Source organism: Emiliania huxleyi (genome assembly GCF_000372725.1).
Source record: "Emiliania huxleyi CCMP1516 unplaced genomic scaffold EMIHUscaffold_254, whole genome shotgun sequence".
Classification (NCBI taxonomy): Eukaryota; Haptophyta; order Isochrysidales; family Noelaerhabdaceae; genus Emiliania; species Emiliania huxleyi.
In genome coordinates, this window is record NW_005200138.1 from 73420 (window position 1) to 96521 (window position 23102).

The 23102-nt window shown below is 66.5% G+C and overlaps 8 protein-coding genes across 8 annotated transcripts in view; 3 read left to right on the forward strand and 5 right to left on the reverse strand.

Moving 5' to 3' along the window:
- The window catches only part of EMIHUDRAFT_115493 (hypothetical protein), a gene marked incomplete at both ends in the record, with an annotated part of 10101 nt that extends 9155 nt beyond the window's left edge, over positions 1–946 (reverse strand). The window contains 2 exons of the mRNA XM_005777827.1: positions 423–554; positions 635–946. Of these exons, the coding sequence (XP_005777884.1) occupies positions 423–554; positions 635–946 (444 nt within the window). The remainder of the gene's footprint in view (positions 1–422; positions 555–634) is intronic.
- Positions 947–3821: 2875 nt separating this feature from the next.
- Positions 3822–5349, forward strand: EMIHUDRAFT_237681 (hypothetical protein; the record flags this gene model as incomplete). Its single annotated transcript, XM_005777828.1, has 3 exons — positions 3822–3954; positions 4282–4306; positions 4419–5349. 3 exons carry the CDS (start codon positions 3822–3824, stop codon positions 5347–5349), a joined length of 1089 nt encoding a protein of 362 aa, XP_005777885.1.
- Positions 5350–6629: 1280 nt separating this feature from the next.
- Positions 6630–9232, forward strand: EMIHUDRAFT_469159 (hypothetical protein). Its single transcript, XM_005777829.1, has 5 exons — positions 6630–7255; positions 7637–7983; positions 8016–8079; positions 8153–8401; positions 8464–9232. The coding sequence occupies exons 1-5, from the start codon at positions 6638–6640 to the stop codon at positions 9118–9120; spliced, it is 1935 nt and encodes a 644-aa protein (XP_005777886.1). The 5' UTR covers positions 6630–6637; the 3' UTR covers positions 9121–9232.
- A 3176-nt stretch (positions 9233–12408) lies between these two features.
- Positions 12409–16231, reverse strand: EMIHUDRAFT_457547 (hypothetical protein; the record flags this gene model as incomplete). The annotated part of the gene is made up of 9 exons (XM_005777830.1): positions 12409–12489; positions 12720–13282; positions 13349–13384; positions 13456–13554; positions 13628–13726; positions 13832–13888; positions 13966–14406; positions 14563–14623; positions 14694–16231. Coding segments are annotated over 9 exons (2973 nt in total), but the record flags the coding sequence as incomplete, so codon positions are not given.
- A 56-nt stretch (positions 16232–16287) lies between these two features.
- EMIHUDRAFT_237685 (hypothetical protein) lies at positions 16288–18377 on the reverse strand (the record flags this gene model as incomplete). Its single annotated transcript, XM_005777831.1, has 4 exons — positions 16288–16454; positions 16629–16659; positions 16740–17249; positions 18150–18377. 4 exons carry the CDS (start codon positions 18375–18377, stop codon positions 16288–16290), a joined length of 936 nt encoding a protein of 311 aa, XP_005777888.1.
- Positions 18378–18505: 128 nt separating this feature from the next.
- EMIHUDRAFT_237686 (hypothetical protein) lies at positions 18506–18892 on the reverse strand (the record flags this gene model as incomplete). Its single annotated transcript, XM_005777832.1, has 1 exon — positions 18506–18892. One exon carries the CDS (start codon positions 18890–18892, stop codon positions 18506–18508), a length of 387 nt encoding a protein of 128 aa, XP_005777889.1.
- Positions 18893–19594: 702 nt separating this feature from the next.
- On the forward strand, positions 19595–20794 carry EMIHUDRAFT_237687 (short chain dehydrogenase; the record flags this gene model as incomplete). Its single annotated transcript, XM_005777833.1, has 3 exons — positions 19595–20156; positions 20237–20399; positions 20527–20794. The coding sequence occupies 3 exons, from the start codon at positions 19595–19597 to the stop codon at positions 20792–20794; spliced, it is 993 nt and encodes a 330-aa protein (XP_005777890.1).
- Positions 20795–21959: 1165 nt separating this feature from the next.
- Positions 21960–22962, reverse strand: EMIHUDRAFT_443630 (hypothetical protein). Its single transcript, XM_005777834.1, has 3 exons — positions 22834–22962; positions 22512–22748; positions 21960–22344 (listed from the first exon to the last, which is right to left on the reverse strand). Exons 1-3 carry the CDS (start codon positions 22912–22914, stop codon positions 22147–22149), a joined length of 516 nt encoding a protein of 171 aa, XP_005777891.1. The 5' UTR covers positions 22915–22962; the 3' UTR covers positions 21960–22146.
- Between the last annotated feature and the right edge of the window lie 140 nt (positions 22963–23102).

Consider the following 23102-nt stretch of genomic DNA (forward strand, 5'->3'; position numbering starts at 1 on the left):
AAGGGAAGGCGCCGTAAAAAAAAAATGTCTGGCGGGGGAGGAACCCCCCGCGAAACACGGAGCTTTTTTATCCCCCGGGGGGTGTTTTTTGCCCCCTAGGGCCCGAAAGGGGTCCCTCATCTTGGGGGGTGCCTTTTGGGGTCTTTTTCCCTCTCCCTTTTTCTCTCTCTCTTTCCATCTCCCTCCCTTTTTTTCCCCCCCCCCCCCCCCCCCTCTCTCTCTCTCTCTCTCTCTCTCTCTCTCTCTCTCTCTCTCTCTCCCTCCCTCTCTCTCTCTCTCTCTCTCTCTCTCTCTCTCTCTCTCTCTCTCTCTCTCTCTCTCTCTCTCTCTCTCTCTCTCTCTCTCTCTGCCACGAGTGCGCCGCAGGCTCCATGCGAGTCGCCGGGCATCCAGCACGACCCCATCTTGTGCGATCCGTTGACCGGTGGGTCGCACATGCTCCCCCTCGCCTCAGCCGCGTCTTTTGAGGGGTACATCATCTTTGCAGAGTTGCACGTCGTGTCAGGGTCGATCGTGATGTTGATCTTTTGGTTATTGGCGCAGTGGGAGCCAACCTGAGTTCAGGGTAGGGAGCCTGGTATGTGGCAGGTCCAAGAGGGAAGCGAATTGCAGCGGGATCGCCGCGGCGGTTCACCGAGCAAAGAAAGTAGAATTCACCGGTCTTGGGGAAGTCAACGACCTGCTCGATCTGGCCGGTGGAACTCCCATCGTTGAGCATGGCGCCATTCTCGTCTTCACAGTTCGTGTACGCCGACTTTGAGACCTTCATGAGGTTATGACCCAATGACCCCTTCCAGCGAAACATAACCGAGTCGCCGACGGTGTAGTGTACCTCGTGCGACTCGGATCCGGAATCATATAAGTCGTGCCATTCGACAACGTGCTGCATCGCGACTGCGGGAAGGAGCAGCGAGGCGCCGATCACATGCAAGACCGCCATCCTCATTGGTGTCGCTGTGGCTGTGTCGTCGGTGCCAAGCTCAAAGCGTTCTCTTGGAATGTACGGACAAAAAAAATTCACAGCTCGGATTGTGCACTCTCTGAGGCCTCATGTCGCAGGACGAGGCAGAAGAGAACGACGCGACAGAGGAGGAAGTGACAAGGGAGAGACCGACGAGAGTGGGACGGCCGCGAGGTGGCATGAAGGTTGCAGCGAGCCAGCGAGAAGCGGCGAGAGACTGCGAAGAGAGATAGGAAGAGGCAGACTCCCTAGGGTGGGCGACGGATAGCGCACCACACACCTCTCCTTAAAATCCCTGTGTGGTGGCGGCGTGCCGTCCTCCCATCCCTCCCTTGGGTTGTCTGTTTTCTTTCTTTCTTTCTTTCTTTGAGGCCTCATACCCCCCTCCGAGGACGGGTCGGACCCCAGGCTTGGCGGCACAGAGGGTTTGACTCTGACTCTGTGCCGCCTCTGTGGCCTCTCTCGGTCTCAGCCCTACCTGGCCGTTCTATATTATAGGATGGCATCCTTACAAAGAATGGCGTCTCGCGCGCGCTCACCCGGCCGCCTCGCAGCCCCAGCGGCCGGGGGGCGCTTGCCGGGGTTGGGGTTGGTCACACACAGGCGCCACTTTAACGCGGCGAGCCAGAGGAGTCACACAGGAGAGCCCCCAACATGCCACATTTTCAGCAGCAGACGGGCCGCGGTGAGGGCCCATTCTGTATCGAAGAATGGGGTCCGCCGCCGTCCCCCACGGCCTTCTCACGCCCCCAGCGGCGGCGTGCCGCTCGGCCAGACTGGTGGGGTTCGCGCACAAGCCCCAGTTCAACACAGAGAGCCCAACAGTCCGCAAATGAGAGTCCTCCCCCCGCCCCCAAACCAGAGCAGACGCCGGGGGGTGCGCCACGTATGGCGAAAGCACACGCACGACGGCCGCCGGCGGCCGTTGAGCCGCTGCCGCCGTTCAAGCCTTGGATGTCCGTCCGTCGCCGCCTGTGGCGAGGGCAGTGGAGGTGTGAGATTTGTGCTCGCAAGTGGTGGGCGGGCGAAAGGGTCGGGCGGCGAAAGAGAGCCGACCGCAGATAGCGCGAAATGCGGACTACTCGTGTCACATCTACTCCTCGTGTCACCTAGTCATCGTCCTCGCTTCCCTGTCCGGTCTCCGAGTCCTGCGCCTCGCCTGAGTCCTCGTCCAAGTTCGAGTAGTCTTCCTCCTCTTCGTCCTCTTCGTCGATCTCGTCGAGCCGGCTCCTGGCCCGACGCCCGTGACGCTGGGGCCGACTTGCTACGCGCGCTGCGACCCGGACCGCCACCTCTGCTGCCGCCTGTGCTACCCGTAGTCCTTGCCGGCGAGCGAGTGCCTTTTGCGGGGCTGTCGCCAGAGCGGGTGTCGCCACGGCCGTCTTCTGATCTGTTTTGTGGTCTGCGCGCTGCGCTGCGCTGCGCGTCTCGAGGCGCGCCGCAACACAGCCCGTATAAATGGGGTAATGGATGAACCAGGCATCCCCGATGGCCGGGGGGGTGTCCCATGGCCCCGGGGTGGCCGTGGGCACGCAGGGGGCGCCGCTACGGGCCGCTGCGGCGCCCATTCTACTTCGAAGAATGCCATTCTGGAAACTAGAATCCAGGTCTGAGACCGGCGTTGCACGAGTCATTGGAGAGAGAGATATTTTTAGCAATACCAAACAACTCTAACACTCACACGTCATTTGGGGCCTGGAGCCCTGTTCACGCGCGCGCGAGACGTGCAGACAGGGTTGCCAGGTGAGAGCGAATGGCGCGGTTCACGCCTCGCACAACAGAGAGAGAGATGCGCTCTGCATGGTGTTTGTTTTTGTCATTGGCGCCACACACACCAGGCGTACGAAAAAGAATTTAACCCCCCCCCCCCAGTGCCCCCCCCTTAGATCCCAGCCGGACCTTAGCGTTGCGGTGTCCACGGGCGCGCGGGGCGAAAGAAAGCAGAGCGGCGTCGCCTTCACGCCGGAAGCGCTTTGGGTGGAAGAGAGGGCACGCTGCGAGCCTCTGCGAGCCTCTGCGAGCCTCTGCGAGACACGGGACAGGAGGGAACATGCAACACACCTCCAACCCCCCCACCCCCCTGTGAAACAACCCCCTCATAGCCAGAGGGAGGCACGGCAAAAAAACCGTGGCACATATGCGACCGACCGACCGCCCGCGCGCCAGCGCGGGCGAAGAAATTTTTCCGGGTCCGTCCACTGAAAACGGACTCCGGCAAGCACTTTTTTGGCGCCGTGGCCGTGCTCGGCGCGCGCAGCGCGCGGAAAATCGTAAATCTGTGCCATTTTAAGCGTTTTCCACGGCCTCTCGGTCTCGCTTGCTGCGCGTGCGTGGAGCATGCGTGTGTGCGGGTGGGGGGGGTATGGTCGCGGTGCCAGGGCCCTGACCCTACCATACCCTACCCCCTAAAAACCTCGAATCCTAGGACCGACCGACCGACCCGCAGGCGGCAGGAAGAAATCAGCATAGGTGTCTCCCTAGATTTCTTGTGCCTCCCTCTGTCATAGCTAGCGTTAGTGCTACACTGGGGGACGAGTTAATGCGCGGTTGGGGGGGTCTGAAAAGGGGAGCTCCCTCTCCCCCCACCCCGAGGACCTCTGCCCAAGCTGTTGGTATAGAAGTCTAGAGGGCCTCAAGGGCTGTAGAGCCACACCTAGGAGAGGGGGTAGCTCACACCTTGTGGGCCGCACTGACCCTTCTCCCACGTGCCCTTGCCCGCCCCTCTGACCGCCGCCCGAGAGGCCCGACTTTGCGGGGCTGGTGAGAGCCCCCACCGTTGCGCCCTCACCTCACGCTGACATATCCTTTGGGAATGCCCATGGACTCTAGGGACCTGGGGGCAGCTTTGCCCGCGGGTGCCATGCTAGGCTATGGTAGCCATTCTGCCAGATTCTCCGGAGAGGCCGCAAAAGCGGCCAAGGTGGCCTCCGCTCAAGGGTCGTTGGGATTTTCTGGTGACTCAGGAAGGATGGGTCTGCGCCAAATAAAAATCGGTTCCGTGCTGCCCGCCCCCGGCTACGCCTGGCACAATTTATTAGAAGTCGGGGCTTCATCTTCCGCCCGAGAGAAAAATCCCTCTTGTCTCTCAGCCCACTTGCCCATAGCCGCCGAGACGGCGCGCTCTGCTGACTCTCATCTAGCACCCTCTTGGGGCCTCTCCTGACCGCTGTGGGCCTCTCCAGACCTCCTCTTGCCTATGGGAGTACCCCTCCCAGTCTACTTCCTAGGACACAGGCACAGGTTTGCATAATGCAAGCTCTTTCTCAAGGGCTACAGTGCAGAGAAGAAATGCGCATTAACTCGACCCGGGGTGTACGCAGCGGCGGGTGCGGCCAGGCTGGGCAGGTCAGGGCATTATGTACCCTTTTTTTTCACTCGCCGCCGCCGGGCTGGGCGCTCTCGCGGCGCCTGCGGCCTCCGCGCTACCCGTTTGCTCCGGTGCGAGACCGCGCGCGAGGGCCGTCCGAGCTTGGGCCGGCGAGGACCAGAGAAAGAAGGGTTTTTTCCGCGCCTCGGCCATCCCCTCGGGTGTCGAGCCGTGGGAGTTCTACGCCGGACTCGCCCTCCTGCTGGCCTCCAACTTTGGCGTCGTCGCGCTCGTCGCCGCCGGTCGCGTGTCACCCGGCTCGATGCCGCCGATCAACGTCTTCACCGACATTGCCAACGCCGCGATGGAATCCAAGGTGGCGTCGGGAGAGGTGCAGCCGGTGATGGCAACCTTCTGGGCGCAGTCCTTTTGGGCCGAGTTACTCGGCCAGTACCTCCAGGCCGGCGAGCGGCCAGAGGTTTTTGTCGGCCACTGGTGTGAAGCCGATCCGGCACGGACCGGCTGGTGCTTGCAGGCCAAGGCGGACGCGCTCTCGCGCCTGCGCGGCGGGATGGTGCGCGGCGCAGACAGTGGCGGCGGCGCGGTGCGACCTGGGCGGTGCGCGCATGCCCCGCGCATGCTTGCCGGCCGAACGCCACGCCGCGTGCTGGCAGAGCTGCCGTTTGCGGAGGCGCGTTCGATGGCGCGAGCTATGGGCATGTCCTCGCGAGAGGAGTGGGACGACTACGACTGCCCCGGCGCCTACCGGCTCCCGAAAGATCCGGACGTCGCGTGGTCGGCGGAGTGGCAAGGGTGGGAGGACTGGCTCGGCGTGACGCTGCCCTTTGCCGCGGCGCGCGAGGTGGTGCGAGGGCTCGGCCTGGAGAGCGAGCAGCAGTATGCGGAGCTGCGCAAGGCGGGCGCCGATCTGGAGCGAGTCAGCGCCGAGGCGTGGAACTCTGGCCACGCACTGAAGGTGCGCCAGGCGGCGGCGGCCGTGGATACGGGCCGGCTGCCCGCGCGGCCCGATCTCGTGTATAGAGAGGAGTGGCGCGGCTGGGAGGACTGGCTGGGCAAGTAGTAGCCACTTACTTATGTTTCCTGAGTTTGCTCTTCTTCTTTCCCTTCTTCTTAGTTCCCGCCGGCGCCAGCCGCAGCTGCCACGCGTTTCTTCAAGGCACCACACTCCACCCAGCTTGTCGGGTTCGGCATATACGAGTTCCAAGGACGCACGAGCGAGAAGCACAGCAGAGCAGACAGATGACGATCACCACCCATCTGCTGAAACCGAATGTTCGGTCCAAGAAAGCAAGCGCCCATTTGCCGGACGCGACCGAGTCGCAGACGACGCCTCCATCCACCGCCGATGCACACGACATGAACGAGTGGACGGCAGAACGTGCGGCTACGTAAGTGCCAGTGCGGTCAATGGGAGTGACGGAGGTGAACGCTTGTGGCGGCGCGAGGCAGTGCTCGTGGACCGCGATCGTCCGGCTCGCCATCTGAGAAGACATCATATTGTGGCGCAAAGCATCGGTCACACCGATACGCCATCTGAGAAGACGCACTAAGTGCGGCGCAAAGCTGTGCTGCCGTCAAGCTGGACGCTAAACGTAGCGCTTCGATGCTGCTCCTGCCCGCCAGTATCGAGGGTCAACGCAGGACGACGGGAATGCCAGGCGGCCACAGCTCAAGCTGTGGCCCGCTCCAGCCCGGCGCTGAGGACCGTGGCTTAGGAGCCCGGCGCTGAGCGACCTGCCCTCGCTGTGATGCAAGGAGGTCACATCGACCGGCAGGCGCTCAGCGCACACCTGGAGGTGGGTGTGTACTCAGGTATTGGCATTCTGTGAGCTCAGCTGCCTGCGACGTCTACATGCCGCGTCCGCCCGGGCACGCTCGGAGAGAAGGAAGCCATTGTGACGCGCTTTGCTAAGTGAGCTCCCATGCACGGATCAAGGGAGTGAGGAACATTGATTGGAGCGAGAAACATAATAAATAAATACAACGGACATCCCAAGCACCACCACTACACTGTGGGGTGTGCCCGAGCATGATGTATGTGCGCGTCTGTGTGTGTGTGGGACAGACGTTGTTGTCCTATGCGCGGGGCTTCCCGCGGGGACCGAAGACGTAACAGCAGCAGCAGCAACATCCCAAGGCCAAGCTAGGGCTGGGTCGAGGACAGACACGTCCCCACCTTTGCAGGATTCTGCAAAAGCGACGGGGGAGGGCGCATCGCCGCGCGGAGAGGGCTGGGCACAGGGCACAGGGGATCTCTCTCGCAAGACAGCTGAAAGAAAGAAAACAGACGCGAAAAGGGAGGAAGACAGCTGACTGCGGGATTTTGAGGTAGCGTTTCTTAGGTCGGCATGCCGCCCGCGCGCCGCGATTTCGTCGCTGTCGAGCACCCGTGCTGGGTGCGGGATTCGCGACGCGCCGTCGCCTCGCTCGGCGGCGCGCGCGAGGTCGCTCGCGCCTTTGCCAACCCGCCGCACATCCTGCAGTGCTCGCTCCGGCCAGCGGACCCGCTGTCGCACCCGCTGTACGGCGAGCGGGTCGCACGACCGGCGGTGCTGCTGCGAGTGCGGCGGCGCCGCGCCCGCGACGGCGAGCCGGCCGGGCCGGCCCAGGCCGAGGTGGTCGGCGCTCTCTCGCAAAGCGTTCGCTTCTCTGGCCTCGCCGACCTGCAGCACGTCTCGAGCCCGGCGCTCATCTCGGCGCTCTCGCGGCCGTGGGAGCAGGCGCCGCCGGCGGCGGCGGCGGTGGGCGGCGGCGGGCCCACCTCCGCGCCGCCGCCGGCCTCCTCTGAGCCACGAGAGGGCGCGCCGCCGCCACAAGCCGCCGTGGCGCCTCCACCGGGCGAGGGCGTGCCGATCCCTCACGCTCTGGCGGGGTACGCGCTCTCCATCCCTCCGTCGAGCTTCCTCTCCAGCGACCTGCCGCATGACCTGCTCCCGCGCCGGCCCGGCCTCGCCGCGAGACAGCAGGCGAGATGTGGCCGAGATGTGGCCGAGATATAGCCAAGATTGCCGAGATATGGCCTCGCCGGTTGATAGTCGGCGCAAGAGCAGGCTGCGCCGCACGCACACCACACAGACCACACACACACGCACACACACGCACACACACACGCACACACACGCACACACGCACACACACACGCACACACACACACACATGCACACACGCCAACGCACGCGCACGCACAAACGCACGCACGGGCTCCGCTCACCCACGTGCACCGGGCCTTGCACTTTGAGCGCCGTGCCGGCTCCTGGACGCGGAGACCGCCGGCCCTTGCCCCACGCCACACCAGCGCGCGGAGAAGCTCACCTTGGAGAAGCCCACCTCGCCTCGCCTCACCTCAGGCTGCGCCGCGGCTGGCGCCGCCGCCAAAGCGGCGCAGGGCCGCCCCGCAGGGCCGCCGGATGCACTTTGGCCGCGCGGTTGGCTTTGCGAGCGACGCCGCGCCCCGCGGGCCTCCGGAGCCGATCCGCGCCACCATCGACGCCGCCGACCCGCTCTACACCCTCCTGCGCGCTCGCTTCCAGCAGCGGCCGATCTGGTCGCGCGGCGCTCTCAAGGCGTCGCTGCCGGCCGACCCGCTCCGCAGCGAGGACAAGCTGCGCTTCCTGCTGCCGCAGCTCGGCTACTACTTCAGCTCGGGGCCGTGGCGCAACTGCTGGCGCCGCGAGCGGCTGGAGGCGCGAGCCGCGTCTCTTCACGGCGTCGCGCGTGCATGAACAGGCGAAACTGCTGGATCGCGTACGGGTACGACCCGCGCCACACGCCCGACGCGCGCCTCTTCCAGGTCCTCGACCTGCGCCTTGAGCTATATCTCCCCATCTCTCCCCGTACCTCCCCGCATCGCGCGCCTCTTCCAGGTCCTCGACTTGCGCCTCCCGACCGAGCTCGACTCGCTCGTGCCCCGCAAGAGCGAGAAGGCAGACGTCGCCTTCCCGCGCAGGCTGCGACCTCTGGCGCCGCAGAAGCCACCCCAGGGCGGCGCGGGCGGAGGCGGCGGCGGCGGCAGCGGCGGCGGCGGAGCTGCGCCCGACGACCGCCAGCTGCCGACTCAGAGGGTCGTGTACTTGCAGTTGTGCGACCTGAAGGGGGAGGCGAGCACGCAGCTTGTGCAGTTGGCAGCCCACCTCCGGCGAGCCAAGCGCGGACTCTGCTCGGCCCCTCTTCGCAGGCGATCAAGCAGCTGGTGCACGAGACGCCGGTGCCGCGCGGGGGGCGGTGCGACCAGCGGCTTGGCTGGTACGACGACAAGACGATCCAGCGGCTGCGCGGCGCCGTCAAGGACTCGATGCGCGGGCTCGCAAAGGAGGTGGGCGGGGCCGGCGGCGGCGGGTGGGGCGGGGAGGCGGGCGGGGCGGCGGCGGGCGAGGAGGAGGAGGAGGAGGAGGAGGCGCGAGGGAGGGGGGACGGGGACGGGGGGACCGAGGGAGACGGAGACGCAGAGGAAGAGGGACACGGGGACGGGGAGGCGGAGATGGAGACCGATGCGGCGGAGCAGGCTGAGGACGCGCCGCCCGCGCCCGCGCCGGCTCCGGCCGACGCGGTGCAGCCGAGGGCGCCGCCGGGCGCGGCTGGTGGCGGCGGGAGTCTGCCCGCAGCCCTCCCGTCCGGCGCGGGCGGCGGCTTCGCACTGTCCGCAATTGGCATCTTTGGCGACGACGAGGACGAGGACGAGGAGGACGAGGAGGCGGGCGCGGGGGCGCACAGCGAGATCGACGACGGCGACGAGGTCGAGGTGGCCGGGGAAGAGGACGACGAGGAGGACGACGAGGAGGACGACGAGGAGGACGACGAGGAGGACGAGCTCGAGTTTGCCGACGAGGCCTGACGCCTGAGCCCTGGGCGGGGGCGAGGCCCGTCCTCGGCGCTTTGTCGTGTGTAGTGAGAAACTGTTCTGCTTCACTGGCCGTATTTGGCAGGGCTTGTACGTAGCGCGTAGACCAGCAAAAGACCACCAACCCATGGCATGCACAACACGCGGAGATATAATAAGAACGTCATCGTCCTGTGTCGCACCGGGCTCGGCAACCGCGTGAAAAGGGTGGTTCTTGTGCGCTCCAGCCGCCACGCCAGACAGCCCTCTCCACCCCCGCCCCGCCTCCCTCGTCTGCACTATTCGCCGTCATCCATCCAGAGCGCCTCGTGCTCCGCCTCCGACTCGGGCCCTGCCGCCGCGTGCAGCGCCTCGAAATCGGCCGCGCTCAGGCCGAGTAGCCGGGCGTGCAGCTCCGCCCTCCCGCCCTCCTCCGCCAGCCCCAGCGACGCGCAGAGAGAGCGCAGCTCGCGCGTCGACTGAACCTACAGCCGGGCCACCGCCAGGGGGGGTCGCCGAGGGGAGGCTGCCGGGCAGTACCGCGCGCTCGCTCTGCGCACCGCTGCGAGCGTGAAGCGCAGCGCGCGCAGAATGGCGGGCTGCGCGCCGGCGGGCAAGGCGTTTGCGGCGGCCAGGGCGCGCAAGGCGTGGATGCCCTGCGTGCGTTGCGGTGGTGGGGGCTGTGCGCAGGAAAAGGCGGAGGGGCTCAGGGCGGAGCAGGGGGTGGGGGAGGCGGGAGGGGGCGGGAGGGGCGGAGGGGGCGTGCAGAGAGGTGGTAGAAGCGGAGGAGGAGTGGTGAAGGGGCGCAAGGCCGCGCACGCCTCCGCCGTGAGCTTGGTGCTCGGCGAGGGCTGCGAGACGGCGCGGAGCACGGCGCTCGCAAGCAGCTCGCGCAACGCGTCGGTGGCCGCCGGGATCGCGTCCGGCCGCTGCGCCGCCACCTCCCTCACCAGCCCGACAGCGGCGAGGGCGTGCGCCGCCGAGTGCGCGCGGACCGCCGCCTCGTCGGTGCCAGCGCCGGCGGCGGCGGCGGTGGCGGCGGCGGCGGCCTGTCCGCCAGCCGCGGGGTCGGCGGTGCGGTGTGCGGACTCGGCGAGCGCCGCCACCTCGAGAGCAGGCCGGAGGACGAGGCAGAGGCCCTGCGGGGGGCCGGCCGCGAGGGGTGAGAAGGGAAGGGGAGGCAACCGCGCCGGATTGAAGGATGGGGCGAGAGGGAGGGAGAGGGAGGGAGGGAGGGGGGGGGGGGGGGGGGCAACTGCTGCAGCGCTTGCGCTTGAACGGACGATGGGGCGGGGGGAAGTGGCTCGGGGGCTTGAAGCTCGTTGGCACTGCGCGCGCCTGCTCGAGGCCGGCGGCTGGCAAGTGCGAGGCGCGGTAGGCGGCGGCGTGGCGGAGGAGCGAACCCGTGAGCTGAGTGAGCTGCGGCGGCCGGAGCGGCGGCGACTCGGCGGCAAAGCGGGGCAGCAGCGCCCCGACAAAGGGCGTGGCGAGGCCGGCGGCGCGCTCGGTGGCGTCCGGCAGGCTGATGGAGTGCGGAGATGCACCGCCCGCGTCACAGAGGTCGATCAGCAGAGAGAGGAGCTCCGAGCGCGCGGCGAGCAAAGCCTTGAGGGCGAGCGAGCCTAAGGGACGGGCGCCCTCGCCCCTCGCCCCTCGCCCCTCGCCCCTCGCCCCTCGCCCCTCGCCCCTCTCCCCTCGCCGGTCTCCGGTCTCCGGTCTCTGCAGACTCAGCCTCTGCAGGTTGGCGTTTGTCGCCGAGTACAGAGGGGGCGAGCTAGCTAGATGCCACGCGAGGCTGCGGGGCCTTTGCTGCTCTAGAGGCGGGCTCGCGCTTTTGGCTATTGCCGCTCGCGCGTGTGTGACTGCGCCGACACGTGTGTTGCCGTGAGCCCGCCCTTGGCCCCGCCCTTGGCCCCGCCCTTGGCCCCGCCCTTGGCCCCGCCCTTGGCCCCGCCCTTGGCCCCGCCCTTGGCCCCGCCCTTGGCCGTCGTGCGTGTGATTCGGGGCCCGGGTATCGTGTCGTTGTGTGAGGCGCCGCCGCACCTGTTGCGTTGCGCAGCTGCTGCGCGGTCGCAGACGCGGGTACACGCGCGGCGATGCCGCCGCCAGCCAGTTCGGCGACCCGCAGCAGCGTGTCGTGCCGCGCCTCGACGAGAGGGAGCAGAGGCGCCGCTCCGAACGGCGCCAGCAGCCGGCGGTAGATGCGGAGGAGGAGCGCCGCCTCCCGCGCCGCCGGCACCAGCGCCGACTCCTCCGGCAAGGATCCCGCGGGCACGCTCGCCTACGGCAGTAACGCGCCAGTCGGGGTGTGGATACCGTGTGGATACCGTGCAGCGCACTCAGCGCATCTCAACACGCACGAATACGCGGGCCACGAATGCAGCTGAACACAGGCGAGTACGCGTCCCCTCGAGTGCTAGCCGGAACACGTGTACACTGTGTTGTCTCTTTGTACACTGTGTCCCTCTCCCGCATCTCTTCCGCATCTAGGCTCGCTCTCGCCACGTAGCTAGCGAGGCGCTCCCACCGCGCCGTCGCGTGCGACAGCAGCTGGCCGACGCAGGCAGCCTCCGCCTCGGCGGGCAGCGCGCCTACTCTCAGAGAAAGGCCGCCACTCAAGAAGAGGGCAGGCGCGGAGGAAGCGCTCGTCTGGCCTCGAGGGGGGGCAGCGCGCCCGAGCCGCGCGCAGAGGCGACGCAGTGCGCCAGGGCTTCGTGGATGGCGAGGAGCTGAGGCTCCGCCGGCGGCGCGGCGTCGAGGGCGGCCGGAAGCGCCGCCAGCAGCGAGGGAAGCAGCGGGGCCTCGCCCGCCACAAACGCGGGGGCGAGGGGCGCGCAGCCGCACAGCGAGCGCAGCGCGGCGGCCGCCATGCGCGAGATTGCCTAGTTGATGGCAGGTTGAGGGCTGAGTCTCCATTCTTGGCAATGATCACGAGGTGGGCCGGCATGCGCGGGGATGGCCTCGGAGCTGTCGCGCAGCCACTCGAAGGCCGCCGTCACGACTCGGCGAAGCAAGGCCGCGTCGCCGCCGCCCAGACAGAGCGGCGCCTCCGCCACGAGCATCTCGGCGCACGCGGTGAGCACGCGCCGCGACGGCTCGGCGGCGGACTCGGCAGCACGAATCAGCCCGTCGATAGCGCGCGCCCCGAAGAGCCTCGCCGCGCCATTCGCCGCGCCGTCCCCGTCCGCCGACCCACTGAGGAGCACGCCGAGCGACCAGGTGGACTGGCAGAGGCCGCCGAGGCCGGGCGCGCCTTGCGAGACGCACGCGGCGAGGCGCGCCAGGACACCTTCCTGTGCGGCGGCGGCGGCGGCGGGCGGCTGCGTCGCGAGAAGCCACTTGAGCGCGGTGGCGGCGGCGGCGTGCTCCTCGTCACCCGTCGCGCTCGCCTGGGAGGGGGGGGGGGGGAGGAGCTTCGCGGTGGGAAGCTTCAATCTCTCCGGCTACACCTCGCCTGCATCTCGGCTACACCTCGCCTGCATCTCGGCTACACCTCGCCTGCATCTCGGCTACATCTCGCCTGCATCTCGGCTACATCTCGGCTACACCTCGCCTGCATCTCGGCTACACCTCGCCTGCGGCTCGGCTACACCTCGGCTACATCTCGGCTACACCTCGCCTCGGTGGGCAGCTCCTCCGACACGTCCGGGTCCTCCTCCTCCTCCCCCTCGTCGGGCGCCACCCACAGCAGCATCCCCGCCGGCCTGCCGATCCGCGCGCAGAGCATGCCCGCCGCCCAAGTCCTCGCGCCCTCGAGCGAGCCACCCAACGCGCCCGCCAGCTGCGCGGCGGCGGCGGCGGCGGCCGGGTCCGCGCCGTCCGACGAGGCGCGCGCGTCAGCGGCGAGGGCGCAGGCGTGGTCGATGCAGATGCGCTCCCTCTCTGAGCAGCGCGGTGCGGCGTCGCCGAGGGCGGAGAGCAGCGCGAGCGCGTCGCGGAGCAGGGAGAGGCCGCCCGCGGAGCCGGCGAGGGCGGCGCGCTGCCGGCTCCAGAGGCTGGCGAGCCAGTCGGCGAGGTCGTCGAGCTGCGCCTCGCTCCACTTCCACGCGCCCGTGTCTTGCGAGCTACCGAGCGCGCGCAGCAGTGTCTCCGGCAGCCGGGGCGCGAGCGCGTCGAGGGCGTCGCGCATGCAGCCGTGAAGCGCCGCCAGCGCGTGTGGCGAGGCGGCGGGCGGCGCCTGCGGGACACGTGCAGGAAAGAGGTCGAAGAGGGGTCTGGGAAGGGTCTAGGCGGCGGGCGGCGCCTGCGTGCGGCAAGCCTCGGCGAGCAGCTTGAGCACCTGGGCCGAGAGCCGCTCTTCTGACTGGGTCTGCGCGATACTGCTGTAGCCTCGGCGAGCGGGTGGCTCACGGGGCAGCGGTACCGCTCGAGCAGCGGAGGCAGCGGCGCCAGCAGCGAGGGCGAGAGGAGGAGGTCAGACGGCAGCGCGGCCGCGAGCCGCGACATCACCTGAACCGGGTCATCTCGGGTCATCTCGCGCCATCTCGGGTCCTCGACGCGCGGCGGAGAGGCGCGACATCACCCCGAGTCCGAGTCGGACCGCCTCTCCGGCGGCGATGCCGGCGGGCGCCTCCGCACCGGACCCGACGGCTCGCTGGCAGAGAGAGAGCACCGCGCGAGCCTGCTCCGCGCCGGCTGCGGCAAAGACTGCGCGTACCGCACCTCGGCACCCGCCGCCTCCGCCTCCGCCTCCGCCGCCTCCGCCGCCTCCGCCGCCTCCGCCCACCTCCTCCGCGAGCAGCAGCAGGATGCGCAGCCGAGCGAGGTCGTCGAGCTGCGGCGCCTGCGGGCGTGGCACGGACGCGTCACAGGCCGGTGTGAGGAGGTCTCGCACCACACCCTCGGCTCTGGCGCCGCGACAAGGTCCGGCACGAACGAGGGCCAGCCCGAGGGCCAGTCGGCGCGCAGCAGCGTGGCGAGCAGGTGCTCGAGCTTGGACGACTTGAGCGAGTTCTCGGAGAGGGATGGCCGCTTCCGCCCGCCCGAGCCACGGCTCTGCTGAGCGCCGATGACGAGCTGCACGGCGGCGAGGCGGCAGCTGGCGCGGTCCGGCTCCGAGATCCTGCGCCAGCGGCGCCGCAGCCACTGCTCGGTCAGCGCGCTCGCCCAGAGCACGGTCGGTGTCGCGGCGTTGGCCAGGCAGAGCGCCTCGAGCAGCCGCCACGGGCCGGCGTCCCACCACTGGGCGCGCACCTGAGAGAGAGCGCCGTCGGCGGCCGCCATCTGCTCCTGCGACCCGGAATAGAAGGCGGCGACGGCGCTCTCGATGTGCTGCTGCTGCGCCGGATCCATGACCAGCTCCTCCGTCGCGAGCAGGCCACGCCGCGCTCAGGCTGGGTTCATGCTCTAAGGAGTAGGGTGCCGGTGATTTAACTTCCATCTACGTTGGGTGGCTCGCGTGCTTGGCTCTCTCGATGCGGTGGTCGCAAAAAAGAAAGGGAGCTATCTAGGAAGCACGATGTACACACTCCAAACAAACACTCCACCATTGTCTTGTAGAAAGAACGCAAGCAGAAAGCTACGATGAGCGTCCCAAGCAACGAACGAGAATGCGGCTGAGAACGATGCAGCCGTGACGTGGGGTGTACCATTCCATTTCGCTCTCCTTCACGTAGGGGTCTCTTGGCGTATCGGTGAGCGTTGACGCGGCCACGCGATAGCTGTCGGGTTTAATACGCGCCATCAAGACCACCTGGAAGCGCCAGCCGTTATACTGAAACGGTTTGGCGTAAACAGGTGATCCTGCGTAGGCAGGCGAGGGCGATGTAAAGATTGAGTGCTGCCGGATCTTGCGGTCTTCGTCGTCGAGGGCCACTGGTGATGTGCGCCCCCCTCGCATCGCCCGTCCCTCGCGCTCGCCGCTGTCGCGGGGTTTGATCGCACGACCATTATGGTCAGCATCACCGGGGAACAGCAGGGCACCGGCCTCGATGACTGTCTTGAGATCGTCGGGGACGACGCCGTGGTATGCGACATGCCAGTCCTCAAAGACACGGATTGCGCCAAGCCACCCCGCGTGATGCCGCAAGCCGAAGCCAACCCAACCTTTTGGGGTGACGTAAAGAGAAGCTCCACGAGCATAGGCGGCTTTCTCGCAGCGGCTGGCGCAGCACTCGTCGCAGAAGCACTCGTCGAAGCGATGGTCGAAGAAGAGAGGATTCACCTTGAGTGTCTGCAGAGCTGCCCAGCAGATCATGCTGGACGGGCACTTAAGCGCACACGTTTGTGGATTCTCCAGCGTGCTCAGCATTTCTTTGATATCAACCGTGGCACCAGGCAGGTAGTCAACCTCATTACCAGGCAGGTAGTCGACCTCATTGAGCTGGTGGCCATGAGGTGGTTCATAGAAACCAAGTGCTGCAAGGCCGCGTGCAAGCATCGAAGTAGGCGCCGATTTCCGCCGCACAAGCAGGCCGGTGATCATATGGACGCCACAGCGATCAGTATACCACTCCATCTCCTCCTCATCAATCTTCGGGTCGTACACAGAGTGTCTGACGGTGCTCGGTCCAACGTCGTAGAAACCAGGCTTCATGCGAATTTCGAGAAGTACCGTGATCTTTGAGTCGTCGCTCAGCGTGACTTCTTGAGCGTAGACCTTGTCCGCAGCATAGGCCACACTCGGTGTGACGAAGAGCAGGCGGCGAGGATCAAACTCTTCGCGAACCTTGCCGATGAACGTCTTCGGAGTTGCGAAGCCGGCACGTCCCTCCCGCAGCGGCTTGTCCACCGATTTGTCACGATAGAAGCCGCCGTCGATGTGACCGTCGCGCACGTCGATGAAGTAGCCGGTGGATGTGAAGCTGCCAGGCCGGAGGAGGCACCCCGTCTCGATGATTTTCTCAATAGATGCTGCCTTCGTGCCGTGGAATGCTTTGTCCCACATCCATGTGCCGCGTGCGAGCATCCGACCTTCCTCCACTTGCAATCCGAAACGCACCCAGCCATCGCGAGTGCGAATATCCGCGTCTGGGTCGCATGTCGCACACTGTGGACAGTAGCACTTGTCAAACGCATGGTCGAGGAGCTTTGTTGTGATACCGCCAAGTTGTGGCATCTGCTGCAGGCCGGCCCAGCACCAGCGTGCGTTCGGGCATGCATTTTGGAACTCGTGCAAGCCGTGCATCGACTGGAGGCGTTCGTTGAGGAATCGCTGGACCTCTTTGTCACTAGGCGTCGCCATCAGGCTGAAGCAGACTCGATCCGAAAGCACAGCGAGGGCAGGCTCCCCACGAGCAGCTCGGGCGTGTTGCGCACGAAACTAACGCGAAGTAAGGAAGCCGCGTCCTTTCCTTTTTCCGTCACGTCTCTCGCGCTATTCGCGTGTTTCTTCTTTTCGAGGGCGGCCCCTGCTCGATCGGCAGACAACCTGTGTGGTGGCGGCGTGCCGTCCTCCCATCCCTCCCCTGGACTGGCGCCAGAATAAAAAAACAAGAATCCACAAGGGAGCGAGGCAGAAATTTAGGTAGGACAGAAAGAGAGAAAGAAGGAAACGAACAACCCAAGTAAAGGATTTAACACACGGAACACGCACACGGGTTTGGCGCTGGCCGACTAACACACAGGTACACCACGGGAGCCGCCCCAATTGAGAACAGTCAGTGTGCACAGTACTAGCCCAACAGCGGGGCGACCGCCCTCTCCAGGTAGGTTTGCTGCCCATTGGCTGTCGCGAAGCCGTCCCACTCGTAGAATGGAACGCTGATCACCCTCCAGCCAGCCGCCCTGAGGAGGCGCTGCTTGAGCAGCGTTGGCCCAGTGGGTTTGCGCACGCCCCGGCCGTCGGGCAGCAGGAAGTGAGAGGGGCCGTCCACCTCGATCGCGAGGCGTGACGAGGGCAGCGATAGGTCGAGCGAGTAGCCGGTGCGCGGCTCGAGATGCTCCTCCTTAGTGCTGGACGGCGGGGCGAGGGCAATCGCGACGGAGCGCTGTAAGCGCGAGATCGTAACTTCGGTGCCTTGCATGGCGTCGCAGCAGAGCTTGCGCTGGGGCTCGGAGAGGAGGTGCTGCTGCCCGTCTGCTCCTCGCTCAAGGGAGAGCCAGAGCTGCCACTGGTGCAGCTGACGGCGGGCTTCCTCGCTCCACCTCCACGGATCCCGCGCGAGCGAGTCGCTGATCACGCGCGAGTAGTCGGCAAGCAGTGCCTGGTGATAATAGTCGGCCGTCGCATACGCCCACACCGTGTTGGCCAGGTTCTGAGGGTTGAAGCCAGCCAGCCCGCTCCGCACCGCCGCCTCCGCCACCGCCGCGTACAGCGCGTCCGCAGCCACGCCCGCCGTCGCATACGCCCACACCGTGTTGGACAGGTCCTGAGCGTTGAAGCCAGCAAGCCCGCCGCGCACCGCCGCCTCCGCCACCGCCGCGTACAGCGCGTCCGCAGCCAAGCCCGCAGTCGCATACGCCCACACCGTGTTGGCCAGGCCCTGAGGGTTGAAGCCAGCCAGCCCGCTCCGCACCGCCGCCTCCGCCACCGCCGCGTACAGCGCGTCCGCAGCCACGCCCGCCGTCGCATACGCCCACACCGTGTTGGACAGGTCCTGAGGGGTGAAGCCAGCCAGCCCGCCGCGCACCGCCGCCTCCGCCACCGCCGCGTACAGCGCGTCCGCAGTCACGCCCGCAGTCGCATACGCCCACACCGTGTTGGACAGGTCCTGAGGGTTGAAGCCAGCCAGCCCGCCGCGCACCGTCGCCTCCGCCACCGCCGCGTACAGCGCGTCCGCAGCCACGCCCGCCGTCGCATACGCCCACACCGTGTTGGACAGGCCCTGAGGGTTGCAGCCAGCCAGCCCGCCGCGCACCGCCGCCTCCGCCACCGCCGCGTACAGCGCGTCCGCAGGCACGCCCGCCGTCGCATACGCCCACACCGTGTTGGACAGGTTCTGAGGCTTGAAGCCAGCCAGCCCGCTCCGCACCGCCGCCTCCGCCACCGCTACGAACAACGGGTGCACCACCCTCGCCTGCAGGCCGCACTTTGCAACGCCGTGAGACACGTTGGCCAGCTCGCGTGCTCGGCACGAAGAGACGAGGTCGAGCGTGCGCTGCACCAGTTGCTCAAGCCGCCCCTCGTGCCGCCGCTCGATGCGCTGCTTGCCCAGTTTGTTCCACAGGTTCGCAGCGTGGATGTGGTCCATGCTCGCGCTGTGGGCAGCAAAGAGCGTGAGCAGCTCGTCGGCGCCGCTGGCATGCGAGATGTGGCTGCTGAGCTGCTTAGCGTTGAGCTGACCACTGGCAGCAGAGGTGTGCCTCTCGTCGCGCGACCCCGCACCACGCATCGGCGGACGCAACCGGTGGTCGCTGTGCTGGGGCTGCCCCTCGCCGCGGCGGTCGCGCCGGACATGGTCGCGCCTGGGATCGTGGGACCGATCATCGCGCCGATCGCACAAGTCGCGCTCGCGCTCGCCTATGCTTGGTCGGTCGTTGCAGCCGCGCCGCTCAACGTGCCGCCCGTCATGATGCGGCCGTCGTTCGCCTCGCAATGGCTCGTCGCGCCATCGCTCAGCGGCGTGTGGCTCAGCGTGCCATCGCTGCTCGCGGCCACTGCACCAAGAGTCGTTGTAGCCGCGCCGCTCGTCATGCCGCCCGTCATGGTGCGGCCATTGCTCGCCTTGCCAACGCTCGTCGCGCCGTCGCAGCTCATCCCGCCGCGGCTCATCGCGCGATCGCGACCGCCGTCGCGAACCGCCCCGCCATCGCCGCTCTTCGCGTCCGTACTCGGCGCGCCGTTGCTCATCACCGTGATGAGAGTGGGGCCGACCTCGGCGGTGAGTCCGGTGCGCATCTTCGACATACGCCAAAGAGAGATCCGGCGGTGAACCTCGGTGGATGCCGTCGCACTTTATTTTTTGTTTTAAGTGTCCTCTTGTGTCGAATCGTCCCAACCTCTCCGTTCTCCGTTTCTCCTCCTTGCCTCGCGCGCCTCTTTTGCGGCTTCATCCCTAGCCGCCTTGCACGCTCTGCATCCCCAAAACGCACTTCTCCGGGCGGCGCCCCTCACTCCCCGTTTCTTTTCCCCATGTAGAATGCGCCTGTGGTGTGCGCCGTGTGGCACCCCGACCTGTTGTCTCACCCTAGCTCCCATGATCAAGCGGCCGGGATCGGACAATGAGACGCGACAGCAGATTTTAAAAGGGGCGGTTTTCGAGGCGAATCTGGAGAATCTAGGAATCTTCTGCTCACCACAGATCCCCACCTCATCGAGAACTTTTCACTCCACGACATACCTTAATAACCACACACCCTTAAGGTACCCTGGTACTCTACAAGTTAAGTAAGGTACAAAAGATAGGTAGGTAGGCATTCATTGCAGGCAGGCCATTTGTTTGAGTAGGCCAACATCCCCACCCACATTGCCGGTAGCGACCTTAAAAACTAGTGTAGAGTCGAGCTGTGTTAGTGCCAGTGCGCGCCATTGCCTAAAGTATTTTGCGATGAACTCGCCGTGAATGAATATCGCAAACCAATTCTCTCATTTGTCGACACGCACTCCGCAATGCGCGGGAGCAGCGTCTTGCTGCCTGCGCTGTTGGCGGCGCCCTTTGCGACGGCGAACAGGCCCGCAGTGCGTCCGCTGAACGAACAGGTTGCCCTTGTTACTGGCGCCTCGAGCGGCATCGGCCTCCAGGCTGCAAAGTACCTGGCCGCCCAAGGCACGGCCGTCGTGCTCGCGGCTCGCCGCACCGACCGCCTCAACGCTGCCGTGACGGAAATCACCGAGGCAGGGGGCCGAGCAGTGGTTGCAAGCTGCGACGTGCGCAGGGGTGACATGCTAAAGGCCGCAGTGACTCTGGCAGAGGAGATCTTTGGTGGCCTCGACTTTGTCTTTGCCAATGCGGGCAGCTTCTCAATGGGCGAGGACGAGCTCGAAGCCGCCGAGGACGAGCAGCTTGCGATGAACGTGGCCGTAAATCTCATTGGTTCAGGCCTGCTCACGTTGAAGTATGCGCTGCCCGCGCTGAAAAGGCGAGGCGGTGGCGCTGTTGTCTTCACCTCCTCCATAGCTGCGTACTTCAACAAGGTCACAGGAGCAGCCTATGAGCAAATGACAGCAATAAGTGCATGTGCGTGCGCCGCCCCCCCCGTCCCGCTTTCAAGCGCATCTCAACTCGGCGTGCACTCCCTGTCGTCCTGCCAGATGCGGCTTCAAAGGCGGGTCTCGACTCAATCGCGAACGTTGGCGCCGGCGCGTTTGCTAGGCATGGCATCCGCCTCTACAGCCTCAACTTAGCTCTCTACGAGTCGGAGATGAGCCTTGGTACTCTTGGCGAGCGGGGATCCCTGAACCAATTCGCTGCCATGTGCGCTCGCCGCCGCGCGTTGTGCTCTCCTGCGCATTGTGCACGCGCCAAGTCCTTCGCCCACACCTACTCACACTCACACGCTCACGCGCGCTCAAGATGGACCGCCACGGCTGTGGTGGCGCAGGATCAACCCCTACCACAAGGAGAAAGCGGGCCATCCGAGAGAAATTGCAAAGGTGATCGCGCACATCGCGGACAATAGCACACTCTGGCCGTCCGGCTCGCTCGTCACGGTGGACGGCGATTCGACCATCAGCAGCGAGGTCTTCCACCGTGCCCGCTTCCAGCCTGGACTGCCAGAGCTCTTGGGCATGCCAAGCCCGGCAGAGCTCAAGGAACACCTAAGGGACCACAGGGGTGGGCCTTACCTCCAGGTCAAGGACGAAGTGTGAGGCGGGTGGGAGTGCGAGTGGGCTGGGGGGGGTGCGAGCGGTCCTCGGCGAGACCACCGAAGAGGCGCTGCCCGCGCCCTCCGCTGCTGGTATGAGTCTCCTCCGCCGTCCTCCAACCCTCCTTCGTCCCACCAGGTGCCCCCCCCCGTCCTCGCGGCGTGTGGAACGGTGCGCGCGTGTGGCTCCGTGAGCGTGTCGCGCTCTAGATCTATCCGGCGTGTCGCCATTAATGGGGACAAACCAACGTGTCTTTTTGGGTTAAACCCGACGGCATTAAACGTGCAAGGTCCAGTGCGCGTGGCCGTGGGTGAGCAATGTCGATCGATCCGATCGTATTATCCCGCGCGAGTGCCTCGCCGCGAGCGGAGCGCGCTGTCCCCGCTCCCCGGACCCCCGCCCGGTCCTCCCCCCGCGCTGCTCGCGAAGAGGCAAGACCTCCAAGAGCTCGGAGAGCGAGACGGACCACACGACGTCGGAGACGACTACACCCCCAAGCTGCAGAAACGAGCTTTTAGTGGCTATAAGCATAGGCACTGAGATATGGTGCGCGCGGAGCGCGCTGGTGCTACCTGGACATACGCGCGGAGCGCGCTAGCTGGACACCCGCGCGGAGCGCGCCGGCTAGATACCGCGGGGAGCAAGAGCAAATCAACACAACCGTTCGAATGCTGACGCCGCAAGTCGTTGCCGCCGGGTGCCAAAGTGCGCCTGGATTGCTCAGCAGCACAAGCATCCACGGAGCCAGCGAGCGCCGAGCGACATTGCCTTGACTGAGCCGGACCGCGACATGTCGGCGGTCAAACTTGTATCAGTAATTACGCCTCCGGCGGGCCCCCCCGCTACCATCCAAACCCGAGTACACTAGCGCGCCTCCTGCGCGCCCTCCTAGCTGTCGCCACCGAAGGCGACTCGATGGGCTCGCTCCCTGGCCCCGAGCCGAGGCCCAGTCCGACATCTGGCGAGGACGGCGGCGGCAGGAGCGGCGGGTGCTGGGGCGGGGACGGCTGGGGCGGCGGGGGCGCCGGCGGCGGTGGCGGCGGCGGGGGCGGCGGCGGGAGCCGGGGGGGGCCGACTCCCGGCACCGGGGGTGCTCCGGTGCTGAGTGCAACTGCCAACTCTCGTATAATGAGCTATGTGACGTGTATCTATGTGTGTTTTTCAAAATCAACTTCGCGAACGTGTTTCATACAGGAACGTGAAAAAAAGGAAACGGGGATCGGCGTTGATCGGAGTCTTGAAGTACGACTCTGACAGGGAGCCCAGGAACGGGGGGGAGAGGACTGGGCAGCCGGTGCCGCCGCACCGCCCACGTCGACCGTCTCCCATGCTTCTTCCGGTCCCGCCGCGCCTAGCTAGTCGTCGTCGCTGTCGCCGAGTTCGATCGGGTTCTCCTCGTCGTCGCCCGCGCGCGACGCCTGCGACGCCTGCGGCGCCTGCGACGCTGGCTCGTCCAGGCTGACCGAGGCCGCGCGCTGCCGCTTTCGCCTCTCCGAGCCTCCGGCCGACGACGGCTCAGGCGCGGCGTGCGAGCCGTCGGGTTGGATGATCACCTGTCGCGCACGTGCACGGGGGTGGGGGCTGGGGGGTGGAGGAGGCGCCGTCCATGAGGCGTCCGCCCCGGGCGCTGCTCGGATATGCTCGATCTCGGCTATTTTCCCGCCCCTTTTCTCGGGTGCTTCGGCTCTCTCTCTCGGCGAGGTCTCGGCTGCATCCTCGCCTCGCGTGTCGTCTCGGCGGTCCCCGCGAGCACCGACTGCATCCACGAGCAGACGCGCAGCTCGGGCGGCGAGGCGGGCGAGCTGCAGATGGGGCAGAGCCAGTTGGGCAGCTTGGCGGCGCGCTGGCACTGCAGCCACGCGTCGAGGTCGAAGCACTCCACGTGCGAGCAGCCGGCCGCGCGCACGGGCGTGCCGATCCGCAGCCGCGTCAGAGGGCAGTTGAGCGAGAGCTGGACCTGCGAGACGGAGCGCGGCCGCGTCACGACTCAAGGCCACGACTGAAGGCGTGGAGGGCGGGCGGCGGAAGCGAGAGAGCTGCACCGAGGAGGCAACGCACTCGTCGTCGTCGTCGTCGAGGACGCCAAAGCCGCTCGGTGCGGACGAGCTGCCGCCGGCGCCCATGCGCTCAAAGGAGGCGCGTCAGGGCCCTTATCGCCCCCTCCTATCGGCAGAATGCTCGTTCGTGTCCATCTTCCCGGGCCGGGATGGAAAGGGGCTGTGGGCATCTTTCTCCTTTACTTTCTTACCTCTTTTCATCCCTCTTCTCTCTTTCTACTTAGACATCTGTTTTCTCCTTTTATACCCCCCCC